Source organism: Nylanderia fulva, unplaced genomic scaffold (genome assembly GCF_048542155.1).
Source record: "Nylanderia fulva isolate GAGA-0341 unplaced genomic scaffold, ASM4854215v1 Scaffold14, whole genome shotgun sequence".
NCBI classification, from domain to species: domain Eukaryota; kingdom Metazoa; phylum Arthropoda; class Insecta; order Hymenoptera; family Formicidae; genus Nylanderia; species Nylanderia fulva.
The window spans coordinates 5,368,989-5,387,934 of NW_028189622.1; the positions used below are offsets into that span (position 1 = coordinate 5,368,989).

At 36.1% G+C, this 18,946-nt stretch overlaps 1 protein-coding gene across 5 annotated transcripts in view; it reads right to left on the minus strand.

Annotated features, from left to right (window-relative positions):
- Positions 1-18,946, minus strand: part of cmpy (crimpy) — a 261,260-nt gene that overhangs the window by 203,489 nt on the left and 38,825 nt on the right. For all 5 annotated transcript variants that reach the window (XM_085480231.1, XM_029300885.2, XM_029300884.2 and 2 more), the window contains one exon: positions 14,001-14,045. In XM_085480231.1, coding sequence (XP_085336357.1) covers positions 14,001-14,045 — 45 coding nt within the window. The remainder of the gene's footprint in view (positions 1-14,000; positions 14,046-18,946) is intronic.

The following is an 18,946-nucleotide window of genomic DNA, read 5'->3' on the forward strand; positions in this document are numbered from 1 at the left end:
CGAGTTCGTGCAAACCCGAGAGCCGACAATGCGAAAAAATTCGAAAAAAAAGTCGGACGAAGATCTTTCTAGTCGCTAGTGAATTATTATTCATATTCGAGAATCTCCGGGAAAGCCCGCGAATGTAAATTCAACGAAGTAAAAGACACCCACACCGGCATAACTCTGTTATTACGTTGTTGGAAACTTCTTTTTGCTCTTTTATTGCGCCAGCCGCTATGAATAGAAGATACATCTCAATCGAAATATTAATTTGTACGTATATATATATATATAATATTGTAAACGTCATTTATTACAATTAGCAATTTTGCAATTTTACGCGTATCTACGATTTTTTATTTTTATTATATTAACAATAAGTGTTGTTAGAACGAATCTTTCTCTCGATAATTCTTCAATTTAATAAGTCCTCAGCAGAAATCATAGTACATTGTAATTTTGTAATATTAAATATTTTTAGAATTAAAGTGCTTTTAATTGTTGTTGATTTTATTAAAAAATCTATAATGTGATTTTGAATGTGATAAATGTCATCTTTGAAAGTCTAAGCTTGAACAATTAATTTTATAAATAAAATGTCACATAAATTGACTGGATGAACGATTTATTTAATTTCCTTTTCTTAAATAATGTAATAGGATATATAGATATTCGATATATACAAGATATTATGCAAATTATAATTGTGCGAATTAGATATTTTATCAGCAGATTTATATTCTCTGCGGAGTAGGATTTAAATTTTAAATTCTATAACGCGCGTGCAATAGTCTTCTTATTATATATTTATATGACACATTTAAGCGATCAAAATCAGCTATAAAATAGTCATCTTAATCCGCAATTGGCTATATAAGAAGGTACATTGCATGACAAGGAAGCCTACACTCTTTACGTGCACATGAAAATTGCAGCAAAGCCTCTAACTCTGCTTGGATGTTTCATATTTTACGATGTATACGCTAAGCCATATACAACAGTAAATAAGATGGAAAGGTAAAATAGAGAGACTAAGATAAAGAGAGAAAGTTAATTTCATATATATGTCAGAATCTGTTTCTCATCAATTAAAAACATTAGCGATAGTGATGATGATTATGTAAGATTGATAACAAAGATTTAAAAAAAACATCGAAATTATATTAAAGTAAAAGTTTATAAAGATACTAATAAAATGATCGATGATAATTTTTATCTGTCAAATAATATTTCCCAATGCATCATACAGGCATCAGACAATAGGTACTATTCGTAAAATATGTACAGATCTACGGTTAATATTGCGCAATTAGAACATGGATAACGCAAGAAATATCTAGCGCTGCTTAGAACAAGAGTTAAATATATCCGTATGCGGATGCTGCGTGGAATGAGTAAATAGATGAGACAGGCGCAAAAGAAAGAGAGAGAGAGAGAAGGGGAGAGAAAGAGAAATACAAAGATGACAAAGGAAGGGGTACTTCCTGTGACACCAAAGGCGAATGCACCGTATGGTGCATTAGCATGGAGCGTTTACGTAAGACGTGCACCGAGATGCGCATCAATAGATTGCCTCGATTTCTTTTTTTCTGATCTTTGCTATCCATCGTCAGAAACTGACTTTTTAGTCGCGACTTTATATCGGTGCATCGCGCGGTGCACTATGCGCGTTAGCCTCGTTAAATGACAAACGAGCCACGCGTACGGAATATATTAATGGCTCCGTGCTACTTTTAGGTACGAATTACGACCGCGCCGTAATCGCCGCTTTTATTGTATGTGTGTACGTATGTGTATACACATTGGTTGTAAATATTACCGATGGCTAGTACCTAACAAACTTCGTCCCACTACTCTTATAAACTGCGAGAGAGAGAGAGACACCTTATATTATATATATATATATACGCGTTGCACTTAATATCCCCTGCTTTTCAGGTAAGATCTAAGCGGCAAGCGATGCCTCGTATTTCTCTCGCAATGATTCGCGAATATGCGAACCAGCTTATTTATTTAAACATTAATCGCACAACTTTATCACACAATCGACCCGAATATTATCCCATATCCCGCGTTAATCAGCGGTGCGACTGTCAGCGACGTTCGGATCTCATTTGCGATTTACGAGCGACAGGGTGAATATATATTTAAAAGTGTGGATGTGAGGGGGCGATGTGTGTGTCTCGACGTAACGTAATATATGTGGTGAGTTGTACATGCTGAATCGTAGACTGACAAGGTTTTCGCGCGAATGCTGGCCGCGCTAAATAAAACTCACTCGTTCAACTCGAGCGCGCCGGCGATAAAAAACGACACCCAGGAGAATATTAATCATGTTGATCACGTTTGTCAACCGGTATCACGCCGCGGACTCATTGTACATTCGGACAAGTCTGCCGCTGCCGCGAGTATGCAATCGATGTGCCACAACAACGAAAACGAAGACGACGACGACGCGATTGAATAACAACGGCATTATATTGAAAGTGTCGGACATTACGTCGCAGTAATGAGTATATACGTGATTTGTAGCCCGCCGTTTGTCATGCCAGTTCAGTCGCGCCGGTTCAGTTGGTTTAAACTCTACCGGCGAATTAAATTCGGACGGTATACACGTTACGGTATTGTACGTTGATTCGCCGCGTAATCGTTCGATGCAACATTCATGAGACCGAATCTAAACGAATGCCGGAATTATGCGCGGCGTTTCTATGGCCAAAATGTCGCGCTGTATACATGCACGCGCGCGTTTACTTTGCTAACATTTATTCTTTCAGTCTTCGTGTGTGCTTGCGCAAACATTATAAATCGATTACACAACGATCGTATAATAATGATCATTATTGCAACAATAATGATCATTTTCTACCATTAAAATGTGTTAATTATGTATCATCTATTTTAATTATTTGTATTCTACACGAGAGGTAAAAAGATAGGTATCTTTTTATGTTTCTAGTTGTATGCTGTGTGATGTCTATGAGAATTTAGATTATTATTAATTACATTCTGCATACGTGTATAAATTAATCCCATTTCTCAGAGTTAGATTACAAACTTAATTCCTATTACAATGTAAAAATAACGAGATCGATTAATTTACGTATTATATTCGTTGACACCGAAATTTCACCGAAAGCTCGAAAAGCGCTTAGGTATCGTTATTCAAATGTAACCCCCGTGGCAATTTTCCGACTCGCCCTTTCATATCTTTCTTTTTGTTCTCCGAGTAGAAATCAATAAAAACGTCCTATTTCTCGCGCGCGCACGAAAATTGTGGAACGCGGCCGCCCTTGAACTCTACATGAAATCTGCGCATCACGCGGTAGGAAAATATTTTCCAATTACATCCCCGCGAATCGTATATACCTATATCCCCGCCCGTAAATCCGCGCAGATCTATCGAAGGAATTGACGTAACTCTTTACCCGGATTAATGGCGAGAAACAAATTTTATCGACGTCAAACTGTCCGCCACCATCGCGATAAATCTCCGCACCACAGTTCTTCAGGGTTAATAAAACAAGCTCTGCTACCGAGATCCCGGGGCTCTCGGCAAATTGCCGGCTTTCTCACGGAGTGTAAACGAGAAATCGAAGAAGGTTACTCACGAGAATGCGGACGAAAAAAACGAAAGGAAAGCAACGAAAATGCGTAAAGGCTCCTCCAAGAGGATCCCCAGCGGAATTAGGAATCTAATACTATCCAATCACTCGACAAAGGTATTAATGGTGTTCGTGACGACGGTCTATCTTTGTTAAATAAAACCGGTGTTTCTCAGAGTATAGCAATAATTATTTTTAAATCTCGCGTTGTTTCTCTAATAACATTAATAACCATTGTACATTCATTTTTATAACATCATTAAAAATTTTAAATTGTATCGAATTCTGTAAAGACTGGTGTATATGTGTGTATAATTATTTAAAAATCTCGCGTTGTTTCTCTAATAACTTTAATAAACATTGTATATTAATTTTTTGACATTATAAAAAAATAAATTAAAAATTGTATCAAATTCTAAAGATTGGTATATACAATATATATATATGGGGAAGCTTTATTTTCACTGAATCATCGCTATTCCGCTCAACGGCTCAATTTCGCTAACGCCCAGCTGATAGCACGAACATAAAAATAACAGCTTTCAGCGCGCCGCATATCGGACCTTTCGGGCCGCAAATCATCGACGATTATACGAGAGAAACGTAGAAAAGGAACGTTCGCGAAGCGAAGAGGATGGGGAAACAAACTGCAGAAATAGGAAGGAGGGAGCGAGAAAAAGACTGGCGCGATGATAGAAGGACGACCAGAGGGATGATATAAATCGGCCATCCCCGAGTCTTACCTTCTGGCGAACGTTATCAAAATTGAATTTCCGAATATGGAAGAAGAGTATGGATGCGGTATGTCTGCGAGTCCCTTCGGCTGGCTCCTTCGTTATTTATGTTCGCGACGTACGGCCCGCCGGAGCCATTGTCGATATACAATAGAAATTTGTTCGCGCGACGTGTCGGGCAAGCCGAGAAGCGGACTCGTTTTCTCCCGACTTTCACCGAGATTTTCAAGAAATCGCGAAAACTACTCCCCGAAGCCGACGAAAGAAGCGCACGAGGAGAGAGAGAGAGAGAGAGAGAGAGAAATAATAGGAGGAGAAGCAACGCGGAGGTCAGATTGATTGCTCTTTTATCCCTCGCCGATTCAAGGACGAACTACAGATCTTGGCTGGAGGGGCCGCGTTTCGTGACTTGTGATCGAATTCTATTCTATCGCAGAGCTCTGATTTCCGTTCCCATTCCCTTCCGATCGTTAGTGCCGTCAGTCCTAATGCTAGATTTAAGTCACGACGGCTGATTTTCTGGCCAGATGTAACGAAGACGGAAGATAGAATATCTTACGTTTAAACGCAGTCGTTCAAATTCAAGTAGAAGAGTTTGTTGTAATAAAATGTTTAAAGTTTATAAATATAAAAAATATTCTTGGAATCTCTAACGTATAATAAATAATGGGATTTGCTATAATTAAATCGAGTAATTTGCTGAGACACGAATATACATTTGAGAGTTTCTCAAAAATAATACTATTACGTCTTTAAAAATTAATTATAATATAAATTCACTCAATGATTGCAATTATTGCCCGATATGATATAAAGAGATTTGATTATTCTGATTCGAATTTCATTATTAACGCAATCGTTCCCAATTCATTATACTAATAACTAATTCATTATACTAATCTCAAAAGTAACCGTTCGGTCTTTCTCCGCGCTCGGGAGGAATTTACGGTTGATCAAATGCGGCAGAACGCTCTCAAGATCGAATTCCGTATTCCCATCCAACTTGGATTCCTTCCCGCAAGCCGATTCTCTTACGGTCGTTAATGACGTAAAACGATTGGGTATTGGAGATCGTTTCGCAGGAGCGTCGTAATTAGAGAAACGTGCCGCAGATCCAGAAACCTCGGCCTCTTTTTTTTTACGCGTTACTGAGGTAAAATTACTCGGCGAATTTCTTCATGAAATTTCATCCTCCGCGATTCCACTTTCCTCTTACGCGATATTCCGTCCTCCAGTTTTCTTCAAAAAGAGTTAATCCGCTTTTATTTTGCGCATTCGCTTTGTTTTAATTAACCGAAAACATTTCAGAACGCAGCTTACGATTCTCATATTTTAATCAAGCGCAAAATACATTCGATATATTATATATATATATATATAAAATTCTGTCAAAGACAGAAGTTCCATTTTAGTGCAATAAATTTTTAAGTAAAATAACGAGAAATTAGATATTCATAAATTCATAACGCTACATTGGTCAAGCATTGTTGCATTTAACGATATCGTGTAATTATATTAAAATCATGAGACAAATATGCGTACTAATTGAATGTGCTTACCAGCGAAGCATCGGCTGTTACTAAATGAATCAATTAATCGAATTATCAGTATCCGTTAAACGATGCGCACCAGAGTTTCTCTAATGTATTTACATATCTATTTACATATTATATAAATGCTCTAATGCTAATAAAGTCTGAATCGAAAGTAGGACATTAGTTCCAAAGTCATCGTTCACGGCAGCTTCGGATGTTTTTAAGGAAATTCTAATTTCGTCGGATATTGCTTTCAATAATATAAAAGTCATGCGGCTATTTAAGAATATAGTTCCGAAATCATCGTTCGCGGCAGCTTCGAATGTTTTTAAAGAAATTCTAATTTCGTCGGATATTGCTTTCAATAATATAAAAGTCATGCGGCTATTTAAGAATATCAGATAAAATATAAAAGATCTGTCTCCCCATCAACGTTTCTCGACAAAAAATTCAGACAGGATCGACGGCAATTAAATTTTTCAATTACAATTTAATTATATAAAGCATAACAGCGTGTTTCGTACTTGAAATTTTCAGTTGAAGCAGCGAGACATAAAATGAACAATGAAAAAATGATGAATATCTGTCGAAATAACAGCGACTTACGTTACGGTTAGCGGAGAAATTGCAGTCGAGGAGAAGCAATGATCAAATCTCGAGACGGCAGAGCGACAATCTACCATATTTTTTGCGACTATTTTCGTCAAGTGGCATGCCACGTGAAAATCACGGCGACGACGGAGGACAAGGTAGCTATAACCGGGAATTATTACAACAGTTGGCAAAGTGGCGCAATGCTCGCCACCCATGCTTGATAGAAGCATCGAGAACTTGGGTCAACCAACCAGCCATTCAAACCAGCGAACAGAGACCCAGGCGTATAATTTTACGTTTGCTCTGAAGTTACAGGAACGGAATGACCTCGTCGCTTCTTGCTATTACTCGCAAACCACATTGAAAGGAAGAGCGGAATGAGAAATGAGAGAGAAAGAGAAAGATGGGACGATGAACATGGAATAACGCTGAGAAAATTCCAGCGTGCTCGCAAAGGAAGAATAACGCGGAATTTTATTAGGAATACATTTCAAAACTCGATCGAACAAACGTCTAGCAAAGAAAAATCTTCAAGCATAAAATTTTAATTAATGTAATTTTTAATGCATTCTCGTCGCAGATATTCAATCGGTGATTTATATAATAATATAGACAAAATTACACAGACATTTTGAATTAATAATCTTACGATAGACCTTATAGATTATAGAGATACGCGCATTACACGTGACATGAAATAAGGGACCACATTCTCGACTGTCTATTGGAGTTTCCTATCGAACGACGTCGTTATTAATGTGTTAATAATACAAACTTGATCACTAATTCAATTGCTCGTCGTGCACGAAAATCATAGATAGCAAAGACCAGATAACGTGAATAGTTTATATCATTTTATTAAAATGTCATCCCAACATTGAAACCCGCGTCTGTATATACGTTCTGAAGACGAAAGTTACCAAGCGTTGAGACCGCGTTAAAACCTTAATGCTACTTCAGAATTATTTAATCATGCTTTAAGCAGCGTAATTATACATCTTCGTCAACTACGACTTGTCGCCTGTCTCGCGTTTGAGGTAACATTCGGTATTCTTTGGTATCTCGGTTTCGCGAACGCGTCGACCGTTATTATATATCTCGAGGACGATTAACGTCACGGAAATCACGCGAGATTCAAGATATGGAATCCTCTTCCTCGTTTCTCGCCGCGAAAGTTTGGGGATAATTAACGATCAAGTCGGGCTGCAAGTTTTTAACAAACGAAATTGTTAGATACCTCCATACAATTTGAGCGCGCCTGTCGACTGTCTTCTTTCCGGACAATTGAAGTGCCTCTAGGAACCGCGAATTTCCCTCGAGATGCCCGGAACGACGCGGTCAACCCGGCTAAACGCGCTTCTTTTGGATTATTTTCGAGCGAGTACTCGGTGAAGTTTCAACTCGAATCAGTTGAATAAGTTTCAATTCGAACAACTTTATAATGAAGGAAACTCTACTTATCAGTTATAGTTCGTTTGGAAATATAACGACTTTTAGGGGATAAAATCTTTTTTTTTTTTTTAATTTCTTGAATTTTTTGTATTTTTTATATATAAAAGTTCTGACTTTAATTACAAGTGGGCATAATCTCACCGCACATTGTGATTCGCTATCTTTGAATAAACGAGTTGCTGTAACTGCGACCAAGCGTTCTTATTGTAAGCTTTTTTTATAAAAATGGAACAAGATTTTGAGTACAAGTGGCTATATCTACTGAACTCGATCTCGCCTCGAATCGCCTTTGTAAATTCTTTAAGTTCGGAAGAAATTTTAAATTAAGGGCAAAATTAATTCTTTAGCGAAAGCAGTTTCTATATAGGCAGTAAATTAATACACAGCCGGTGACGTTCCTCGAATCGCCGTAAAGTTTAACAATCCACTTAAAGCGAGAACAAGCTTCTAATGAAATCAATTCTTGTAAGAAAATAGTTTCTATCAAGAGAAGAGAGGGGACAATAAATTAATCCACGTTTAATCTCGACCCGACCACACTCTTTGGATTACTCTTTAGAACGCCAGCTGGAGTTTCACGATCCACTTAGATGTATAACAAGCTAGTAATAGAAAAAAATTAATTTGACTAAATTTAGCATAGCCGACTTGTCCGAGATCTTAATCTTGCGTTAAACGTCGAATATGAAACACGATTCGTTAAAAAATTGTCAATTGAGGTCATATCAGATTGTTATATGCATGTTGAATTTTACATTTCTAGATTCGCAAGCATGTCTATTATAAACGTGTCTATTAACGTTTCATAAACGCGTATTTATTAATTAAACTCAATTTCACAAATAATATTCGTCAAATCGTGAGGACAGATGTCTTGCATAGCGAGAATTAACTTTACGTTGCCATCAATTTTTATTAATACTTCACGTTGACAAGTAAAAATTTGCGAATGCAATAAATCTGAGACTGCCTTTATTTTCGCATCGGTTCGCATCTATCGTCGACGCCTATTGCGCTCACATGTCAACGCGGCACTTCGACGTTGAAGCGCAGAGGCACTTTATTTCGATGGAACTCCTCTTGACAAATATCTGTCTAGCGTGCATCAATGAGCCGGTTTAATCTCATCGTCAGGAATCGCGCGGGAAAAGAGAGTGGGATCAATTTTATAAACTATTCTCTGACATCTCTCTTAAAAAAAAAAAAATAAATAAAAATAAAACGCGAACGTAACATTTTTCTATCCTGAAATGAATGACGACGTGGCGGCCTCCGGCGTCTTGTTACTTTGCGCAATTTCTATTTCCCTATATCGAGAAGATGCCGAGTCTCTTCCTCTCTCCACAAGCACAGTTGGCGCGAATAAACAGAGACGTTCGCCGCGAACACGAGACAACGTATCCGTTTTATCGAAGCAAATATGCTTGGGATCCGTACACGCGGATGCCATTTTCCCGATCGCGTTTCCTTCTTCCCATCTTCCTTGCGGATTACCCGCTTTCGTCGCCGCAATAGGTAAAACATAAATCCCGAGGATGCTCAGCGGGGGAAGCATATGCTATAAACGTTACACCCTCTTACACTGCATCTCTTATTACATTCGAGCCGAATTATCCTTTGCCTCCCTCGAGAACGGAAATAGCGGAATGTATGCATGAAGAAATGAATCCGTAATTATTGTTATATGCGCTTGCCGATTATCTTTATTTCATTAAAGATTAATCGATGTTCTAATTATGAACGTTTATAAAATGTAATTTATGGAAGCTTTTAATTATCATATAATTAAAATGAATATTTTCCAAAAATTAATATTTCCGCGTTTTATTACAAAGAAACTGGGGCTTTGGTTCGAAAATATGATATAAAGGACAAAGAATTAATTAATAAAGATTCACCTTTCATCGAAATACAATCACGTCACAAAATTTCTAACTAATAATAATGGCCACGTGGATAATGTTATTAAAACTTTTTGCCGCTTGAAATAAAAACACGTATCTCCGAACTGTCGACTTCCCGTTGCGAGACAGTCTACATAACTGCGCGGTATTTCCCACAGTGCACACTTTAATAAAATATGTTATATTATGTGCCCGCGCGGACAATATTAAAGTTTGCCAATGTTTGCACATTGCCGGCACGTCGCAGTATTTGCCGGAAAATCTCTTTTCTGAGGGGAGAGAGAGAGAGAGAGACAGCGAGCAAGTTTATTTAATAACACGGCGTAGAGCATCGCCCGCAGGGCGAAAAAAAAGGATCGGCAGAAGAAAGGAACGCTTCAAAATAACGCTTCTGATAGACGTTGGTAAGAGGGTGGAATCAAAAGAGGAAACCACCGAGATGCGCTACGCAGCTCTCGAAGATATCGGAGATCCTCGCGAGAAGTTCGTGAAAGGTACACCTCGTAGACTTTTGTAATTCGAGATTATATATATACGCGTCTGTGAACCCGATTGTTCGTTTTCGTTTCGCGTTAATGTTTTCACTTCTCTAACAGCCTTCAAATTGCAAAAATATCGTAGATGTCTAATATATGATTTCTAGTATTTTATTTGTGCAAGAAAAATTTGTCAAGCATAGAAATTAATTTGAAAATTAAAAACTGTTGATTACAGAAATTTTTCTGTGAGAATTTCTTTCTATCAATCTTTTGTATATTAAAATATTCCACTAAAAAATCGACGAGAATTCCTTTTAATGCAAATAACTGATTTGTTGTACAAACAAGATTCTTGTTACATCAAAAGAAATTCTGATTGATTTAACCAGTAAATTCTGTTTCGTCGATTTTCGAATAAAATTTTCGTTAATATAACAAATTTTTTTTTCAGTGCGATATATTTCGACAAATTTAATTTTTTTATACCTACACAGAACACATTGTCAATTGATGTTTCCACATTTTAGAGTGTTTGAAATTAATCCCTGGAAAATTTCCCAAAAATTCCAAGCTTGTAGTTAGCACTGAAATAATTTTACACAGTTTGAGTCTAAATAAAATCTTGATACCGAAAGAATTAACGAGTCAACAAATGTTGGAGGACGATTTTTCAGCGATGACATGGGAAAAAAAGGCACAAGACTGGGTGGCTTCGCTATTGTAGGAAGCATATTGTCCGGAAGCAAGCGAGAGGAAAGTGATACCGCATTATTACGAAGCAGGGCGAAACTCCATTCAAGGGGAACACTCTCAATAGGATAAAGTGCATGCTACGAGCAGTTTCGGTATTCAAAAGCGGAATTCTGTTCATTACTACGTACTTTTATTATATTAAAACGTGTAGAATTTATATTGATATTTTCCCTCAACCACTTATTTTATTTACATCGTTTGGCAATGCGTTTTACAAGTATGAAAAGGTCAAGCTTATCTCATATTTCGCTCTTTTGCAACACGTAACTTTTGTCATAAAAATATGTAAATTTTGCATTAAAGTTTTTATTGTCATGAGATTATGATATCACGTATATCTAGAAAAATCAGTAAAACATGCTCGCGGTAATTTTAAAATGAGAAACAACACAAGCGATATTATTCATATTATAAAGTAAACGTATTGTAAAAGTATTAACAATAATCTCTAATTATACTTATTTAATCTAAATAGCGATTTAGAAATAATTAATTTATTTTTTGCGTATATTTTTTATCATCATGTTTTTATCGCGACTGATATTATACTCTATTTTGTGTTAATAGTCTTCAATGCTGAAATCAAGAGAAATGTTGCCTCGAGAAATCCCGTTCGCGGATCGTTCCGTTGAATTTAATGAAGTACGTATCTTGCCATATGCCTTCATTGACTTTAGTTGTAAATGTCGGTTCACAGCAATATACGATCGCGCCGATGAACTTTGCCACGCGCGATTACTCTTTGTTACTCCCTTTCTCGCAACCACCCCATGAAAACTCCGCGAAAACTCGTTGGAAGCAACCGCCCGACGATACGCAGTCGGAGGGAAGTTTTTATCACTCGTCTTACGAAGAGCTTGACAAATTAAATTGCTCGCAACTATGCGGAATAATGTAATTGTCTTCTTGCCTTTGAAATAATATCGGTCGCCGCGATTTGCAGCAGCAAATACATGTAATATAATATACGACGATTTTCTTTTTCCTTTTCGAATGCGAATATAATAATCATTAAACGGAAGAATTTAAGAATGCAATACAACAATAAGAGGTCCATTCATTCCTTTCGTTAAGAAGTTAGAAAAATTAATCTTGAGAGCTTGAGAAAAAAAAAGAGAGAAAGTAAAAAAATTTCGATTAAACTCTTCTCGAGTTTTTAAAAAAGTGAATTAAAAACTAAAAGCCCCCTTCAACTCGGAACTTTTTTTTTCAAAACTTCACAAATTCGATAAAAATCAAGCCACTTTTCTTCTCGGTCGTCAAAGCGCCGTTCGTTTATTCCTAAAATTTGTATATGCAATCGATGAAGCTCTTTGTATGTATGTAATTTCAACGACAAATAATAGCTCGGAAGAGGCAGACAAGTGTGTAACACGAAGCCGGCCAGTAGTGGCGCAATGCGAAACCCAAGTAAAAAACGGAAAACGATCTTGCCACTTCAATTTCACGGTACACACGGTTAAAGTGTAATTTTTTTAACGCGCCTCGCCGTGTCGGATATTCTCTGTGAAAAGTTCCGCCGCAAATGCGCCTCGCCAAAAATTCGCCCTTCTTTCTCGCTGTTTCTTATGCGCCGCGCGAAAGAAGCAAACTGTTAGTCGTCTAGAAAGGAAAGTTCTTCTGCCACTTTCGTTCCTATTTTGCGATAGAGTTTGAGCGAAGGGACGGAAAAGGAGAGAAAGAGAGAAGAAATATTTTCTCTATCTGTCTCTCTTTCTTTTATCAAATTAAATTAGCTCCCTCCATTCCACGTATCTCGAGTGCCGACTGCTTGACCCACCCGAATCCTTTTCCCGATCTCTGTGAGATAATTCAATTCTATGCCCCAAATTGCTTATGCGACTACCTTGCCGTTACATTAACGGAAGTGGCCGTTATCCGCCTAGCGAGCTCGAAGAACGTGGTAGATGCGTGACGTCGATAAGACGTGTAATTAGTAGCAGCGTGAGTATTATACTGATATCGCGCAGAGTGGCGAGAAGAATTTCTGTTTAGTTGCGATATCATCTAAATGATATCATCTTTTAACACTGTTTTCTGACTCGCGAAAGCAAATTTGGATCGTGCGTATCTTTAACGTATCGTATAAATCCCACCCCAAATTAGCGATAAAACATCACTTAATAGTGCAATCGTAATATTCAAATATATTACAATGATAATGATGATAATTAATATAGTTTTAAAAATGTTTCCGACACTTTTCACGGTTCTAATTATTACAAGATGAATAAAAGAGATGAGTTTTAGCAAAAACTCGCACAATTATTTCGCGGAAATAAACACGAGAGATGTCTGATAGATAATTGTTTATTAACGGCGATGCTGGGAGGAAATTTTTCGCATAATGTGTAAAATAAGTGTCGGTACATGTCAAATAATTGTCGGTCAAATTGGATTATATTTTTGTGATCAATTTCCTAAAGTGTTTTTATCGTATATATAATTATATTTGTCCGTAACGAGACCGACTACAATGACGAATTATTAGGCATTTATGAAAAATGGATAAAACGATGTTATATAATAAAGACTGATGGATGGAACACTACGTTAATGGATATAGTGCCCGCTTTCATATTGAGCGCAAAACGAGTGTATAATGTAGCGGCATTATTTCTCGTTCGATCAAGGCTATCGTATCAAAATTAATAGAGGTAATCTTCGCGCTATTCCGCCGGATTCTTCTTACCGATCAATAGCAACGTGGCAGCGACATATTTGTCTGCTGCTGAAAATTATGAGATAGTAACACTTGTTAACGGCGAGCACGTATTAATCCTACGAGCCAAACACTGTTAAAGCCACGATACAGTATCAAAGGAAGAGTCGCGCGTAGTTTGCGTAGTGCTCGTATAATTTCCCTTTAATCCCTTAAACACGATAGCGGATGAATACTAAACACACTCAATTAAAGCCGCCCGTTCGCGAAAACTTTTGAAATTGGTTGAAAGTAACTCACCCTCGGTGACGCTGCTCGGCGTGTCTCCAGAATTATAGAGGTCATCTGAAACAGAAGTTAAAAGTTTATCGGCTGCGGTGGTGCTCCATGGTAGGGAGATGGATATTGGGCATGAATTAATTAACGAGTACTTGCAAAACACTTCATTAGATTAAACTTGGATAGCGCTCTTAGCGATAGCGTCCATTATTTCGCGATCGGAGATGCCTGAGCGACTATGTTCTGATCGAGAACTACTAATAAGTAGAGTAATTCAGTTTGTAATTACGTCCCTCGTAATGACCAGCTCTCGTAAATGCGATTTAGAACCATTAAAATACCAAATCGCATGTCATCGAGCGAAATAATTGGCATTAATTAAGAGATGAATTCTCATAAAAGATTACATTAGTCAGAATGTGCATAGAGAGAATTATTTAACGGAGTTAAAAAAGAGAGAACATTATATATTAATATTCGTAAAATAATATTAAAGATAGAATAAAAAATAATAAAAAAAAGGAAACAAAATTTAATTGTGTATATATTGAAAATAGCAATTTATATATTTAACTTTGAAATTCTAATTTCAAAATATATACTTGCGTCAAGATATGTCGAAATATTTCAAAATAAATGGAGATGGATATATTTAAATTGACAAATATTATTTTTAAATATTATTGTATCTTTTGTGAGACATATATATATATATATAATTTAATGTAAAAATAATCCTCAAAAGTTTATGAGGACACCTGAAAATCTGAGAATATTCTGCGCCGAGGAGATACCTCGCGCTCGTTTCTCCTCGGCCATATTTATGTACGATAAACGACTCGACCAGGTCTATAAATGTCCTCGCCTTATTAAATATCGCCGCCATTACGGACACCGACGCGTTATAGATTATGAATTTGCTTAGGGATGAGCAATTCAATATTTCGCGCGGCCGCGAACATTTGTTATACAAATATTGGAATGGATTGCCTCCGGACAGTTAATATGGCGAGTAAATTTTGCATAACATCGACGCGAATGTTCCGGTCAAATATCGGATTACCCAAAAGTGTAAGCAAATCTGCGGAATAATCCTCCTCGAACGACCACTTCAATTATATTTGCCAATTTCAATTATATTATAACTGTTCTTTTTCTTAATTAAACCGCAATTAAATATTAAATCGACGCTAAAAATTTCGTAGAAACTTTAAACTCTCATTTTTTTGTATGTATACATATGTGTAGATATGTTTACATAGATTATTAAATTATACATATAATTAAAATCATATTTGAGTTATCGACCGATCCCTTATATTCTTTTCTAGAAAGAATAGTTATTTTTATATCTTACGTTATTTCAGATTACTTTAATAGATTATAGAACATGTCCAATATAACAAGAATACATCAGTTAATATTGTTTAATTTATTCCTATAAATTGTTTACGTCGCCCACGTATGTCGCTAATTATACTTGTATCGTGTGGTAATTTTACTATATATATTCTCGCATGTGTCACTAATTTATAAACGAGAAACTCTAACGAAATAGCGAGCCCATCTTTGTTTCCAAAATAACTTTGTAATTTATTTTACGGTGACTGCGTTCGAGGATCTCCGCCGGGGATTAAGTTGAATCAATAGGGCGCTTGTGTAATGACCCAATTATTAAGTTATTGAAGTGCGCGAGACATCCTAAGACACTGCGCGATCATAGCGAGATATCTATATAAAATATCGCATCCATTCCTCGCAATTATCAGATCGTCGGACGGATACGTCTGACATTTTTAGATTGGACTTGACCGGGTACGAAAACGATTGACACCCAATCATGTCTGACCTCGTGTTTATATCGACACGATTGCGTAATTTAATGTCTAAACCAGACTGGAGAACAACCCAACGCCGAGAAATCGTTTTCTCACGATCGAGCGACTCTACATAGTGACCGAAATATCGGCCAAATAAAGATAGATGTATCCACGTCCCCAAAAAATTTTCTAATAATAAATATTCCAAGCAGGCTGTTTTTAGTTCACTGACATATCTCGCAGATCAGAAATTTATGAGTTTATCATAAGAAGAGAATTCTGAGAAAGTAATTTTATTATAATTTGATTAATTTGCAAGAATCGCAAACACGCAACCGATTGAAAGTAAGTTAGCATTGATTTCATTTATTCTATTTTTCTCTCTCCTTCTCTTGTAATAGATTAGAGTTCAACATTGATTTTCTAGTTGCCAAATCAATTTGTATCGATTATTACTGAAACATTTGTGTTGTGCTATTTTTTTAGTCGCTATTTTTATCGCTCCGAATGTATAATATATCGCAAAGATTATTTTACATTCGCAAAGAAAAATTTGCGCGCAAAATCAACCGTGCCAGAGTTTCTCAAAGAATGTTCGCGCGCCCTTCGAAATTCTACACGTAGTAAAGTAAAGATCCAAAGGTTTTTCTTAAGACCTTGCCGAACCAGCACTTCTGACACAATATGACTTTGCGTTGTTTCGCTGTACTACGAGAGAGTAAAAAGCGATTGGATCCGAGACGTGAGAGGAGTACCTATATGAACGAAGACGAAGCTACGAAATTGCCACGGATATAAAGGATCGAGGGATGTCCCGGAATGTTTCATAAATGCTTTCCTTCAACGTTACCTTCTTCGACACATGGCGAACGAACCGAAATATATTTCAAATCCGGAAATGAAGCAGTGAAATGGTAAAATACACTTTCGCATTTTCTTGTCACGTAAAAACAAACTAATATTAATCAATCGTGTTTCTCTCTGAAAAGTATGAAAAAAAGCTAAGTAATAATATAAATACAATATAAATTGTTTTTAATTGTTGTTCAAAAATAGATTAATTTTCAGCTGGATATTACTTTTAATAATACGATCTCGCCAACTTTACAAATGAAATGCAAAGACGAAGAGTTTATTTATGATTTTGAGAGAAACTATAGAATTATATAAAGTTTAAAAGCTTTTCGCGATTATGTTCGTTCTAATAAATTATAAGAAAAAGCAACTCAACCGTAATAACCTGTATTTAAACTTTAACATATGGAAAACTAATTAAAGCTTTTTCTGTTTCAAAGAATGAGTAATAATTACCTACGGTGTGTTTCACCGTATTCTCGGCGATACGTAATCCTTTTGCTATTCTAGTAATTAGAGATTTAACTTATTAACCAGATGCTTTGAACGTTTCCGACATTGCCACTCGCAAAGTGAAAATCCACTCGAACGAATTCTTGTCATGTGGCGTTAATTTACGCTCGCTAAGCATCAGCAAAGTTTTATTAGTTCCCGCAATGCGATTTACAATTTGCTTCATATTCCGTAAATTAGCGCGTCGAATAAGTTTGCCATAGGAATGCCCGACGGCTAGAGTTGTTTAGGCCACGACATAAAATGAATCGGGCATAATGGCCTAACATAAATTGAAATTGAAGGTGTTGCGAAGTCGATCTCGACGCCAAACTTCTAGCCGGGCGTAATTCACATCATACACGTTATTAAACGAATTAATTTCTGCTAACGACAGGTCGGCCTCGGCAGCGACCAATTTTAACACATATATAAATACGCACACACATATATATATATATGTATACATATATACACACACATTATATACACATCATATCGAAGGTAACTTCATTATGAACATTGTTACTCGTAGATTCTGACGAATGAATAAGAAATGCTTGTGGGACATTTGCTGCATATAAATTCGACTTGTTAATCATTTTTGGAAGCATATTATTATTGCGATGTTTACTAAAATAACATCATGCGAAAACTATTCAATAAATTCACATATATATATTCTATTTAGTTGTAAAAGATAAAAGAATAAAAGATTGTTGAAATTTGTTCAGGTACTTATTTTCACAAATCAATATTTAAAAAAAACATTGCATAAGAGCTCTTCGGTATATTTATTAATAAAATAAAAGTTTATTATTTTCACTTTTCACAATTCTTTTTATTTTTAAAAAAATTAATAGAACTAATTTAAGGAATTTCAGATTCAATGAAAAAACCAATACTTAAATCATATTAGTTAATCATATAATAAAATCTGATTTTTCTCATTTTTTTTAAATAAATTCATACAGAAAAATCACACTGCTTTATAAACATATATTTTTTAAATGCCGATATAAACGTAATAGAGATACAATGCGACTCGATCATGTATGCACATGCGTATGCATCTGTTATTGCGTCTCTGATATTTCACGCATTTTCCTCTACATATATTGCATTTCGAGATATAATACGTACGCGATAGGAATCAACGATTTTTTTTATTGCGGTCGGAGAACAATATCGGGCATTGCACTCAATTAACCGGAGGACAATTACTTTCAATGAGGTTCAATGAAATTCACGGCACGTTTCAAACACCAAACAGTTTATTTCGTTGCGAGAGGTGATACCGCCAAAATATCTCTATTCAAATCTGTTTTCTACACGTCCGAATGATGTCTATTGTAAAAATATTCGTAAAATTCACGAAGTATTAATCGTGAAAAATAATTATCATTTAACGTGCAAAGCGATAAAACAACTTTTATGTCGACAAACGAGTTGACGTGATTTGTCATTGTAAATAAACAAACAATCGATAATACTTTCATTTTTCAAAAAATTTCCTTTTTTTTTTTTTCATTAATTAAATACGTAATACTTTTAGCAGGCTGTAATAATTAAGATAAATGTTCTTAGAAGAAGGAAAATAAAGAGTTTTTATAATTGCAATAAATGCACTAATTATCATTTATAATAAGTAATTATTTATTAATTTAAATTTAATGTGCGGCAGAAACGTAGGATAAAGAACATTGGGCGACCATTCATGATTCTAATTTAGAAAGTGCCATTCGCGTATCCCTCGGTACACCGAAACGAACTCGGCTCGCTGGTTCCTTTGTCCCTCTC